Genomic DNA, 14,782 nt, shown 5'->3' with positions numbered 1-14,782 from the left:
TTTTGAATGAGTTTTTTCATTACAGAATTATTTTTTCGTTCCCGCTCGAGATAACTAAAAAAAGTTTGACGTCTGACGAAAAATACAAAATATTACAAACTAGAAATTACTTAAATAAAAAATCCTCAATGGGGCGATTTAAAACCAGAAATAAAGCAAGCAAATTTACTCAATATACTTACTTTTATTAAACTTAAAAAGTTTAATAAACAAAAAATACAAAAATAAAAATAAATCCTTTGTCCTTACGTATTTGCCGCCACTTATTCAATAAAACTTAGAGCGACATCTTATTCCTTGCGTACCATAGACAATGTATTTTTTCCAATTTCAAAAACTCAGCATCTTACCTTTTAGCATGCACATTTTAAAAATGGTATTTATATTTTACAAAACAGGGATAAGTCGTAATATTTAAAAGACAGGCTATCTTGTTATATTTTACATGTTACCCCTTTTCGTTTACATTTAAACACTAACTATTATGTTCATGTTAAAAAGCAGTGCAAAAACCATCTTTATTACAAGTCGCGCAAATGGCCAATGCGCATGGCCGCCATTATAGTGACGTCAGCACTAGACTGAAGTTTCGAGCTTATGGTATATTTTTATTTCGGCTGACGTCAAAATGGTTCCAGCGCAATAGCAATTAGCGGGACTTTAGATAGTAGTGAGTTAAGCTTATTTTTCTTTTCCATGCGTCAGGTAGTGTGCTTGGAATGCCCTTTTGCCTTTGAAAACACGCATGCATACGTCACATCGGTATATTAATTGGCCTGTATGCATTCGCATATGCCTATCTAGCAATTCCTTTGTCTTGAAATTTTTTTCACAGATTGTACAGACAGTGCCGTACGTATTTTTGTGAACAGTATTAATATGCTCCGTTAAGTGTTGTCCCACTGAGTATTTTTTCGGACACTTATCGCATTGGTATTTTGAAGGAACTGGTATTTTAACTGACTGCGAAGGTATTTTTTGCATACTGAGTAGTCTGAAAAATATTGAAAATGTACCGATTTTATTATAATATCTCTTAAAAGGTCCTAGATTCAATTTCATTCAGTTTGGCAGTTTTTAGTTTTTAAATTGACTCAAGCTTGACTCAAGCCTGGCTAGAATGTCATGACAACTAAAGAACTAGACTAGACACTAAAGACTTAGAGCCTCGATAGCTCAGCGGTTGAGGAGCGGAGTGAATTCCGAAAGGTCGGCGGTTCAAACCCCACCCGTTGCACTATTGTCGTACCTACTCCTAGCACAAGCTATATGCTTAATTGGGGAGGAAAGGGGAATATTAGTCAGCAATTAACTTGGATAATATTCTTTAAAAAAAAACCAATGTCAAATGAGCTCGGTGGCTATCATTCAGTGTTAGACACTGTGAGTTAGCGAATCACCTAGCTGGAACCTACCATTAAGTAATTTGTGGTATAAAGTGTGGTGGTGGGCACTAACAACCTAATCAAAATGTTAGTTACACTCACCTGCTCTTCCCTCTCAGATCAGTTTTAGTATGCACCTCCAAATTTACGTTATATTTCCTCAAATTCGGACGATTTTCGCCTTTCTTCTTACACCGCGAGCATACAAAGTTATTGCACCCATTAAAAGGTATTATCACTGGATATTTCTGCTGGCAGAGTGTACAGGCTATATTCATCCGTCGAGGTTGAGCGTTGGTGCCGAAATCGGACTTTTTTCTTTCGGACAAGTTTTTACTAAGTTTCAAGTCTATGCCAGTTCTAGTGCTCTTTTTCACCAGTTCCAGCCTCGATAATTTCGATTTGCTTTTGATTTTTTTCTGTGTGCGGCCTTCGCCGATTCCTATTTGAGATTGGTTTATTGAATCTGTAATTTCAAGGATCTGCTTTAGTCCTACTGCTGGATCTCTCTGTGACAGTGGGATTTAAATGTGACAGATACAGTGTGACGATTGTAATCACTATTGCAATCTCAATTGTTGTGATTGGCTGAATTTATGCAATTCTTTTTGCAACAATGGGATTGTAGCCAATAGTGGCTGAGCATCAACCAATTAAAGGTGATTGCGATCGTGACATTGTAGCTGTTATTCTACCACAATCGAGCACCACTCATAGGCACTCATGCATACATAGTTGACACTCTTTCACTAAATTAAGAATGCAAAACTGCAGAAGAATTCCATAACTATTAGTTAGCCATTGCCACCTACCTGCTTTGCTTGTATAAACGCCTGGGTGTCTAATCACTGCCTAAATCATGATCAACCCATCGCCAGCTCATTGCAAAGCACGAGTCTCCTCTCAGAGTGAGAAGGGTTTTGCCATAGTCTACCACGCACGCAGGCCATGTGCGGATTGGTAGACTTCACACACCTTTGAGAACATTATGGAGAGCTCTCAGGTATGCAGGTTTCCTCACGAAGTTTGCTCATGCTCTGTAGGGATTGATTGATGATGAATGACGACTTACATTCACTGGGTGGTCTAGCGAAGGCAGATTGCACGAGTGTGCGGAAGCGTTGCGTGTTTCGAAGCTGACACACGCAGCGTTCACATATCAAGTCATCGGCTGGTAGTGGCTGTAAGTGATTTAGGATCAAGGAGGATTAGTAGTGTTAGCGACATTGCTTTGCCTACAGTTGAATTTAAAAAAAGAATTAGGAGAGGAGGTAAAAAATGGCGGCAATAAGAGCGGGAGCTATTGATTTGAAGCAGGGAAAATTAGAATTTATAATTATGTCTTGAAGAAGTTAATAGTTTAGAATTAAGATTGAAGTTTATTAAGTATTGTCTAAATGGAATAAAGTCAGTTCCTATAAGTTGAGGATATTTTTATTAGTTCCGAAGTGAAGATTACTCATCGCCCACAATTTTGTGAGTACCTATTTTTATTCGTTTATTAAAGTACCTATGTACTTTGAGTGTTAAATTGAGTTTTGATTTTGTCTCGACTAAAATGCAGAACATAGATATTATAATAATTTATATTTTAAAATATTCAAATGGACTTTAGGAAAAGTCCGGAATCATAAACAATAGAGTAGTATTATGTTAGGGTATAGAGTTATCACTCGCGGAAAATATTATACGAAACCATCAAGGAAATCAGCGCTCCTAGTAGTTGGTGTACGAACTAATTTTCTTAGATATACCCATAACTATGGTTCTGTTGTTCTGCTATATATAGCCCTTATCCTACACCTATTGTTGTTATAATTTTTCGAGGTTATTTTGATACAAGTTTATCTCTTTCATTGTTGTTGCTTAATATTTAACATAGTAACAATGAAAGAGGTAAAACTTGTGTCTAAGTTGAGTGTGAACTATTTAAAACAAAAGTAATATCATCACAATATCTTTGTTTTATTAAACTTAATAAAGTATAACATAGCATTTTAAATTTAAAAAAAAAACCAGTAACGTCGTGTCTAGTGTTTACTGTCCAAATTCTGGACGAATCCGAATGAAAAATGTAGTAAAACACACCGACCAAAAAAAAGGGTAAAAAAAAAAAAAAAAAACTGGGTGAAACATAAAATAAAGGTTTATTTATTTACTTTTTTTAGTTTACGGCCCTGGATAACAGTCCTTTAAGGCCTTTATTTATTAACTACACTTCATTGACCACAGATCGATAACTTTTTTTTACTGGTTTTACGGCTCTGGGTTCTAGCTCTTTTGAGCCTACCAATAACTTATAGGATAACAATATACTTAGTAGATAATCTATGGGATAACCTAACCCGGGAGAATCGGGAAGTGAGAAAAGTTGTATGATGTCAAACTAATTAATGTCGATTTATTATTTCATCAAAATGTAGAAATTTAATAATTTTAAAATGAATAGGGCATTAGGAGGCAATCAATCAGTTTATTGATTTATAAAATGTTTATAAGAATTTATATTACAGTCGAAATTATTAAAATAATACACTAGGTATATTTTGATTATTTTAACAAAAAAAAAATATATATGCGTATAACGAAACGTGTAACGATTCTAGAGAAAAAGTATGCCGGCATTAAAAATAATCTTTGGTATTGCTACTACAAATATTATTAGCTGTTGATGTACAAACTACCTATATCAGTTCATATTTCCATAGTTTTGTTCGAAGTAAAAAGCACCGTGACATAAACGTCGTTAACACTTTTCCCGATGATAAAACAGTTTAAAACACTCACTAACGCCTTGTGGTCCACGAACAACATATCAAATATACCTACACGTAAAATTCATTCTTTTTATCCATGATTTAAGCAAAATTTTTATTAAAAATGAAATGAAAACAAAATTAAGATCCACAGAGTAAACTAAAATGCTAGTTTGACGTTTCGCATTCTTTAATTTTTTTAGACATTGCAACCACAGACGAAAATGTATGAATGTTAGGGACCGTACACATCGATAATTCGTTCAGAATCGGAAATTGATCGAGTTATTTAAATCAAATTATTTTAATATAGCATTGTGTACAACAGAATCGGCCCCATTGTTTACGAACCATCAATAGATATATAAAGTTATTTTATATTGCGTTCTCGTAATAATGTTTACGGACTTATAAGTTTTGCAAGTACATAAAATGAATAATTCTTTACATCAGAGTTAATTCATTCAAACGTCCACATTCCCAATATAGTTAGTTCAGCAATAGCGCATCACTAGAAGTCAAGTCAAAATAAAGTCACGTGATCAGTATCGCCATATTTGTTATCTTTTTGGATCAATCATAAATTGGAATGCAGCTGTATAGGTGTAGTATGCATATTTCGATTCGTTCCTCGAAAAGGCAAAGGTCGTAGATCATGCAGCCTGGTGAATCGTAGATGACTTAAAATATTTTAATTGTGATATAATTTTTTGTAAAATTAAAAAAAAATTACTAAACAGCACATTAAAAAAAAATCTGAAAAAATATATATTTGCGCAAAAAATTATGCGCGGGAATCGTAATAAAAAAATTAATCTTTTACTCTTGAAAGTTAAACGTTTTTAAAACACGACAATTAACAATAATAAATTATGTACCACCTTTTAATGGTGATTTTGTTGCTGCTTTGTTTTTATTTCTGTTTCAGCAAGAATCTGTAATGATGATCAAGATGTAAATGCGGTACAATTTAAAGATCATAGTTTGATAAAGAGATTGATGTCATACAAGAAACAAAATTTATAAGCTATTGAAATATGCAGAAGATATTACTTATAGCAAAATGTGCCATGTTATTGCCAGGACGTTGTGGATAATATGATGACGATCACGATAAGACAATGAGACTATTAGTTTGCGGCCATCAGGTTGGTGAGCGGGCCACCATGGCGTAAATGATATAATTAATTAAGATGATGATTAAGATGATGATTAAAATGATGATTAAAATGATGATTAAGATGATAAGAGAAAGAGACTATTAAGTTTGCGACCATAGACTAGTGAGCGGGCTGCCATGGCGTAAATGATATAGTTAGTTAAAGATGACAATTAATAATAAGTGAGTATATCTCTTAAGTTACACTGCATTTACACATTTAAAGAACTCAGATACTGCTTAATTGTTTTTATTTTGTTCCTTTCAGGCATCATTGACGTAACGATCGTGGATATTTTACTGATGTCATGACGTTGTGGATATGATGACGATCACCATAAGAGAATGAGACTATTAGTTTGCGGCCATCAGGATGGTGAGCGGGCCACCATGGCGTAAATGATATAGTTAATTAAGATGATGATTAAAATAATGATTAAAATGATGATTAAGATGATAAGAGAATGAGACTATTAAGTTTGCGACCATAGGCTAGTGAGCGGGCTGCCATGGCGTAAATGATATAGTTAGTTAAAGATGACAATTAATAATAAGTGAGTATATCTCTTAAGTTACACTGCATTTACACATTTAAAGAACTCAGATACTGCTTAATTGTTTTTATTTTGTTCCTTTCAGGCATCATTGACGTAACGATCGTGGATATTTTACTGATGTCATGACGTTGTGGATATGATGACGATCACCATAAGAGAATGAGACTATTAGTTTGCGGCCATCAGGATGGTGAGCGGGCCACCATGGCGTAAATGATATAGTTAATTAAGATGATGATTAAAATAATGATTAAAATGATGATTAAGATGATAAGAGAATGAGACTATTAAGTTTGCGACCATAGGCTAGTGAGCGGGCTGCCATGGCGTAAATGATATAGTTAGTTAAAGATGACAATTAATAATAAGTGAGTATATCTCTTAAGTTACACTGCATTTACACATTTAAAGAACTCAGATACTGCTTAATTGTTTTTATTTTGTTCCTTTCAGGCATCATTGACGTAACGATCGTGGATATTTTACTGATGTCATGACGTTGTGGATATGATGACGATCACCATAAGAGAATGAGACTATTAGTTTGCGGCCATCAGGATGGTGAGCGGGCCACCATGGCGTAAATGATATAGTTAATTAAGATGATGATTAAGATGATGATTAAAATAATGATTAAAATGATGATTAAGATGATAAGAGAATGAGACTATTAAGTTTGCGACCATAGGCTAGTGAGCGGGCTGCCATGGCGTAAATGATATAGTTAGTTAAAGATGACAAGTAATAATAAGTGAGTATATCTCTTAAGTTACACTGCATATTTTACACATTTAAAGAACTCAGATACTGCTTAATTGTTTTTATTTTGTTCCTTTCAGGCATCATTGACGTAACGATCGTGGATATTTTACTGATGTCATGACGTTGTGGATATGATGACGATCACCATAAGAGAATGAGACTATTAGTTTGCGGCCATCAGGATGGTGAGCGGGCCACCATGGCGTAAATGATATAATTAATTAAGATGATGATTAAGATGATAAGAGAATGACCATAGGCTAGTGAGCGGGCTGTCATGGCGTAAATGATATAGTTAATTAAGGTGACAAGTAATAATAAGCATTATTGACGAACGATCATGGATGTTTTACTGATGTCATGACGTTGGGGATATGATGACGATCATAATAAGAGACTGAGACTATTAGTTTGCGGCCATTAGGCATCATTGACAATGATCATGAATATTAAACTGATGTCTATGTCTGTCTGATGTGTGAATGAGGACATTCTAAGAAAAGGATGGCCGAAACGAAATAATTGTTCGAATGTAACAATCATCCAAAGAAGTGGTTTGGTTTAAACAAAGATGGTGATTATGAGATTAAGATATAAGTATGAGTTTGATGAAATGAGAACCCCTGCCAAGAAAAGATGAAATTCTTCGAATGCAACAATCAACCAAAAAAGCGGTTTAGTTTAAGCAAAGGTGATGATTATGAGATTAAGATAAAACTATGAGTTTGATGGAATGAGAACCCTTGTCAAGAAAAGATGAAATACTTCGAATGCAACAATCAACCAAAGAAATAGTTTGGTTTAAGTAATTATGTTTAGGTGATTATGAAATTAATATAAAGTTTGATAAAATAAGAAACCCTGACAAGAAAAGATGAAATTTTTCGAATTCAACCAAAGAAGTGGTTTGATTAATGAAAAGTTAGTGATCATGAAATCAAGATAAAACTATGAGTTTGATAGAATGAGAATCTCTTTCAATTGAGCCTGAATGTCTGAGGACAGACATGAAGTCAGAATGGCCGATTGTTAGCGACATTGCTTTGCCTACAGTTGAATTTAAAAAAAGAATTAGGAGAGGAGGTAAAAAATGGCGGCAATAAGAGCGGGAGCTATTGATTTGAAGCAGGGAAAATTAGAATTTATAATTATGTCTTGAAGAAGTTAATAGTTTAGAACTAAGATTGAAGTTTATTAAGTATTGTCTAAATGGAATAAAGTCAGTTCCTATAAGTTGAGGATATTTTTATTAGTAGGTACTACGTTAAAGTACAAATACAAAAATTAAAAGTTTCGCCTGCGTATACATTGAAAATAATGATCTAAAGGCCAAACGATCCAGAAGTGCGTTTGTTAGTTATGAATAAACTGCATAGGTACTCGTACCTACATAATTTTTACGTTATAGCTGCTATTATCAAAACTTTGAAATTCAAAAAGTATCTGCCACGAACCTTCGCAGTTAATTTTTTTTTATCCTGCAAGATAGGCTTCTGCTTGACGACAATCATTGATGCCTAATAAAAAACATGATGAGGTTTAGGTTGGAGCATGCTTGCTTAAAGTTGTCTATTCACTCTTGCCTTGAAGGTATTTAGATTGTACGACAATCACGGGTGAGCCAGGGCCTTCAACCCTCAAATAAGTACATAAGGTGTTGGTACCCGCGCCCCTGAAAGTGAACTAACCCGTATGCCGAAGCAGTTGAACAGCAGCTGGTCATATCTCTCCTCCACCCCCTCCCACAGATACGTCTCGCAGAAACACCTCAGGTTCCCGTCCCCTCCACAAAGCCGGCAGCAAGGCAAAGTAGAACCCCCGTCTCCAGAAGCATGTGTCACGTTTAAACTTATTGAATCCTGCAACGAACAATTTATATAAAGTGAGACATGGCTACCTTGGCGCGTGGCGAAAATCGGAACTAACATTGCCGTCAAGTGTCCCCTTTGTTCTTGTTTGAATATTCTGCCTTTGTCAATGACCTAGGAAATAATTATTGTTTACTCATTGGCCTTTGTACTCCAACAGCGCCCCCCTGTCAATGTCATTCAAGTGCCAAGAGAGCCTTGTCGCACTATTCGTGTGACTATTACAATCAACCTTGTTTGGCTGATTATTATTGGCGAAATTTCGATTGCGGAAAAACTGTATCAATTATTATTACAATCGCAATCGTATTCTTGTTGCAACAATACATTGTAGCCATATTAGTCAATAGTGAGATAGCATCAACCAATCAGAGGTGATTGCGATCGTGTAATTGATTCTACCGCAATCGAGCAGATGAATAAAAATATAAAGTAGTTAGGTAGTTCACTTACTAAAGTAGACATGTTACAATAGGTACAGTATTTTAATGTCAATTTAATTAAAATTAATTTGTTATCCCCAGTGAATGTAAATTTTTTGACGTGCCATATTATAGGGACTTGCTTATTAATTTGAGAATGCTTACTTTACTGAAAATTTTATGCAATCTCTCTTTAGGCCATAGCACGTCCATTTTCATAAAATAAATAATTTAAAAAATATATGTAGGCGCGCTAGGCACGTACATCAGAAATAGGAAGGAGAATGACCGATAATTATTATTATTAATCCTCAGCCGACATCAGAACGTATCAGAACGTAGTAATTAACCACTAGGTACCTACTTTAATCAATGATCTTTACAATTAGTTCTCAGCACTTTAAACAACCTATTGGATGAGTCGGGATTTACTAACTTAAAATGAACCAGGCCGCATATGTGAACTAACGATATTCTTGTGTTATCAAATTACATGGACTATCCTCAATTATTATCATGGAAACTCTCACGTATAGCACAGGGAAACTATCAACGCAAGGTAACGAGGTAAACCTAACCTAACCCTACCTAGGTCGCCTCCAACCACCCCTCACAGCGACCCCTCACCTCACTCTAACCTAATCTCAACATCATCATCATCATCATCATAGCATCATCGCATCATGTGATTAGGGCACAATTGCTATTGCAACCTCTGAATCAAATCACTAGCCATTTCTTTATCTGATCATCTAAAGACAATCTACCACTGGTTCGGAATGCTACAGCCTACCGCGAGAAGAGCCAGCAAGAAACTCGCCTGGCGACTAGCTCAATCATCAATCTCAACTTCATGAACACTCTTAAAATAATCATTGCATTGACACTCACTATCTAAACCAGATCATATTATTGACTCCTCTTTACTAACTCGCAATATCACAATAGCTCTACCTTATCCACTCTATGCGCGTCTACATACCGAATGCCATAGCATCGTGCGCTACGGCGCCTCGAACACTATTCATCCAGGTATGCAATCGCCACACTATACCTACGCGAATCCCACTCAAGGGATCGCCAGCTCGTGCCCGGTTTCCTCGAAACCACCAGAATGCAAGCTATTCGATCTAATGGGAAACTCATTGTCTGATTACCCTACCTCTTGTGTAGGGTAGTGTCTACCCTACACAAGAGTCATCAATGATTCTTAACCAAACGGGTTATACGTTTCTAAAGCGGGTACTATCAAAGTTAACTGCAAATTACTATCACACTAAACTATCACTTTAAACTAATTATTATCTCAACTGCCGGTATATCTCCAATTACACTCTAAATTACTAGCGTTTGCAGAAATAACCTTAACGGATGTCATTATAATAATCTATCCACTGAGCCAACCGTTAACTCACGAATTACTCTAATATTCACCAATATAATTAATATTCCATATTCGTCTAACAACTACGCGAACATTATTAATAGTGCTTTGCAGACAAAGTCACCGGATAGCATTAAAGGTTAGAATTACTTTAGGGTTACGATTTAACACAAACATTCTACATTATCACAATCACAGAATTAAATATCACGATCATTATTATTCACGCTAAAAGCTACCTATCTCGAATTACCTAAGCTAATCTGAATTCTAATAAAAAGGCTAGAGTGAATTCTGAATCAGACAACCTACGCGTGTCTGTCAAAATCCAACTCTGCCGGCTAATCCAAGATGGCTTCTTTTCACAGAGTAAAGCTTCCTTCATGCAACGTTTCTTTTCACGGAATCTATGACAGTAAAACCTATTATAACACTGACACGCCTACACGGCCATTCTGACATGCGACCGTCCACGGGAGCTAGTAAGTATCAAGCACAAACAATTTCCAATCGTCAGAACATCCGCTCGTCCATCCTGACGATCAGCACAAGCACAAAAACTACATATTATAAAGCATGCAAAACACAACCAAAGCATGTCACAACCAAATTACTTCGCAACCATAGCATGTCGCAACCATAACATGTCACCAACGCATGTCACAACAAAAGCGTGCAACATGGACAAGACGAGCGCATCTCTTCAAGCAACCCATAAGAATCTGGCACGGACGACACTGTCCATTCATCCAACACATCGGGAGCAAGCGCGTGCATCCCTTCAACCGACCTCTTCAGGTGCGGCCCGAACGATACACCTCAACCAGGGTCGAACATCATCTGGACTGAGCGAGTGCATCCCTCCAGCCAGGCTAGACTCCACAACATCTGGAAGAAGTGTGTCCCCTCAACCAACTCTTGCGAGTCTGGCCCGGACGACACTCTCTTACCAGGATAGACTCCACAACATCTGGAAGAAGTGTGTCCCCTCAACCAACTCTTGCGAGTCTGGCCCGGACGACACTCTCTTACCAGGATAGACTCCACATCTGGAAGAAGTGTGTCCCCTCAACCAACTCTTGCGAGTCTGGCCCGGACGACACTCTCTTACCAGGATAGACTCACAACATCTGGAAGGACACTTCCTTACCAGGATAGACTCACAACATCTGGAAGGACACTTCCTTACCAGGATAGACTCATAACATCTGGAAGGACACTTCCTTACCAGGATAGACACAGGGACTTACTAAAACATAACATCTGCAAGCAGTGTGTTCCTTCAACCAAGTCCCACAACACACAAGCACACACATGGACCGAGAGTCCCTGATGTTTCACAATTTAAAGGTCATCCATTTAGTCATGATCTCAATGTCACATCTGTCCATTACGTCAACTAACAACATACTGAAGCGGACCGGACACATCCCGTCAGCGTCTCATCCATCAGTGTGGAATGTCGTAAGTTCACACGCTGCCACAAACGAAGTGATCTACAAGATCAATTCAGATTATTTCATTGATAATATGAAGTGAAACTGAAACATTTTCTGGGTAATAAATTAAGTAATTGCCATCAATACTTTCCAAAGTCCCATGGCTTAGGAGTGCAGCACTCTTGCAGCGTAAGGATTAAATAGTTGGATCCAAACATTTTTATGGTAACGTCTCGCGAACTTCCTCTACTAATTAAAAAAAACTATGCAAATCGGTCAGAAACCTCGGAGAAATCGGTTTACAAAAACGCGCCGAATTGAGTACCTTCTCCTTTTGGAAAGCCGGTTAAAATTGCAAAACAAAAATGGCGGTGCAAGCTATCAGCTGTGAACTCGCTGTGAAGTCAAGTCGAACCCAAAATACTGTCGACAGTTATAGGTCCAGGTAGAGAAATCGTCTGTCACTGTCACACACAGCATTCAGTTCGTTCGCTGACTCTCTCTTTTCACTTTTTAATAAAGGGGCAGCCACACGTGCACGCTTTCATCCCGAAGTAAGGCTGGCATTGTTAAATCCAGGTAGCTCCATATTTATTAATAACGTTGTTAATACTACGTTGGTCCTGGAAGTAACTAGTCCAAGTGTAGCTTAGGATAATGCTTGAAGTAAGCATTTTTTATTAATAAGGGTGTTAGAGTTTAGACTATTCACTTGCCACCCAGTTCACCATCAAAGTCATAATCATTGTCATAGTCAAACTGTAGTTTGATCCGGAACATCGACCCGCATAGGCCAGTCCCTCAATCAACTACACCACAGTCAACATTGTCATAGTCAAACCGTAGTCTGATTCAGAACATTGACTCGCATAGGCCAGTCCTGCGATCAACTACACCACACTTGCCAGTATTCCATACCAGATAGATACCAACATGCACTGCATCACGGGGTTTACACAAAGCATCATTTCACACACCATTTACTACTCTTCACGTGCAGAGGCAGTGAGAGTCCAATCCGAAATATTAAGGATCTTTTAACTCTCAGATAAAACCCCGAAATCTTTTTCTGCAATTTTTACAACAAAGCCTAATTGTGGGTATTAAAATTGGAAAACTTTTCTTCTTCTTTAAACAAATTAATATCATCTTTTCTCGTAACGTTATCCTTTTATAAACCAGGCTAATGTGGGCATTATTTGCAAAACTGTGGGCATAACTTTCAAAAATGTGGGCATGTGCTCATCCCACTTCTGATGTAGGCGCGCTAGGCACGTACATCAGAAATAGGAAGGAGAATGACCGATAATTATTATTATTAATCCTCAGCCGACATCAGAACGTATCAGAACGTAGTAATTAACCACTAGGTACCTACTTTAATCAATGATCTTTACAATTAGTTCTCAGCACTTTAAACAACCTATTGGATGAGTCGGGATTTACTAACTTAAAATGAACCAGGCCGCATATGTGAACTAACGATATTCTTGTGTTATCAAATTACATGGACTATCCTCAATTATTATCATGGAAACTCTCACGTATAGCACAGGGAAACTATCAACGCAAGGTAACGAGGTAAACCTAACCTAACCCTACCTAGGTCGCCTCCAACCACCCCTCACAGCGACCCCTCACCTCACTCTAACCTAATCTCAACATCATCATCATCATCATCATAGCATCATCGCATCATGTGATTAGGGCACAATTGCTATTGCAACCTCTGAATCAAATCACTAGCCATTTCTTTATCTGATCATCTAAAGACAATCTACCACTGGTTCGGAATGCTACAGCCTACCGCGAGAAGAGCCAGCAAGAAACTCGCCTGGCGACTAGCTCAATCATCAATCTCAACTTCATGAACACTCTTAAAATAATCATTGCATTGACACTCACTATCTAAACCAGATCATATTATTGACTCCTCTTTACTAACTCGCAATATCACAATAGCTCTACCTTATCCACTCTATGCGCGTCTACATACCGAATGCCATAGCATCGTGCGCTACGGCGCCTCGAACACTATTCATCCAGGTATGCAATCGCCACACTATACCTACGCGAATCCCACTCAAGGGATCGCCAGCTCGTGCCCGGTTTCCTCGAAACCACCAGAATGCAAGCTATTCGATCTAATGGGAAACTCATTGTCTGATTACCCTACCTCTTGTGTAGGGTAGTGTCTACCCTACACAAGAGTCATCAATGATTCTTAACCAAACGGGTTATACGTTTCTAAAGCGGGTACTATCAAAGTTAACTGCAAATTACTATCACACTAAACTATCACTTTAAACTAATTATTATCTCAACTGCCGGTATATCTCCAATTACACTCTAAATTACTAGCGTTTGCAGAAATAACCTTAACGGATGTCATTATAATAATCTATCCACTGAGCCAACCGTTAACTCACGAATTACTCTAATATTCACCAATATAATTAATATTCCATATTCGTCTAACAACTACGCGAACATTATTAATAGTGCTTTGCAGACAAAGTCACCGGATAGCATTAAAGGTTAGAATTACTTTAGGGTTACGATTTAACACAAACATTCTACATTATCACAATCACAGAATTAAATATCACGATCATTATTATTCACGCTAAAAGCTACCTATCTCGAATTACCTAAGCTAATCTGAATTCTAATAAAAAGGCTAGAGTGAATTCTGAATCAGACAACCTACGCGTGTCTGTCAAAATCCAACTCTGCCGGCTAATCCAAGATGGCTTCTTTTCACAGAGTAAAGCTTCCTTCATGCAACGTTTCTTTTCACGGAATCTATGACAGTAAAACCTATTATAACACTGACACGCCTACATATAAATAAAATTATTCAGACTTCAATAATTTTGCATTTCTCGCCACTTATTTTGTTCTCATTGTTCCTACGAAGTAGTACTTAGAAATTCTTTGCATTGTTCATAAGTGAATGACATCTGCCAGTTAAAATGAAAAATATATTATTTAGAAAAAAATCCCATAACCAGTTAATTTGTCAAAAGAGCTCCTATCATATTTTTACA

The 14,782-nt window shown here is 37.0% G+C and overlaps 1 protein-coding gene across 2 annotated transcripts; it reads right to left on the bottom strand.

The window, feature by feature from the left end:
- Positions 1 to 257: 257 nt before the first annotated feature.
- LOC117994271 (zinc finger protein 605-like) lies at positions 258 to 9,128 on the bottom strand. 2 transcript variants are annotated; one of them, XM_069507789.1, is made up of 5 exons: positions 9,075 to 9,128; positions 8,308 to 8,478; positions 2,458 to 2,566; positions 1,488 to 1,851; positions 258 to 994 (listed from the first exon to the last, which is right to left on the bottom strand). In XM_069507789.1, the coding sequence occupies exons 1-5, from the start codon at positions 9,126 to 9,128 to the stop codon at positions 682 to 684; spliced, it is 1,011 nt and encodes a 336-aa protein (XP_069363890.1). In that variant the 3' UTR covers positions 258 to 681. The 2 variants fall into 2 exon arrangements, with proteins under 2 accessions (XP_069363890.1, XP_034838055.2); XM_034982164.2 differs by lacking the exon at positions 9,075 to 9,128 and adding an exon at positions 8,941 to 8,954.
- Between the last annotated feature and the right edge of the window lie 5,654 nt (positions 9,129 to 14,782).

This window comes from Maniola hyperantus, chromosome 26, assembly GCF_902806685.2.
Source record: "Maniola hyperantus chromosome 26, iAphHyp1.2, whole genome shotgun sequence".
NCBI classification, from domain to species: Eukaryota; Metazoa; Arthropoda; class Insecta; order Lepidoptera; family Nymphalidae; genus Maniola; species Maniola hyperantus.
This window is presented reverse-complemented; position numbering and strand designations above follow the sequence as displayed.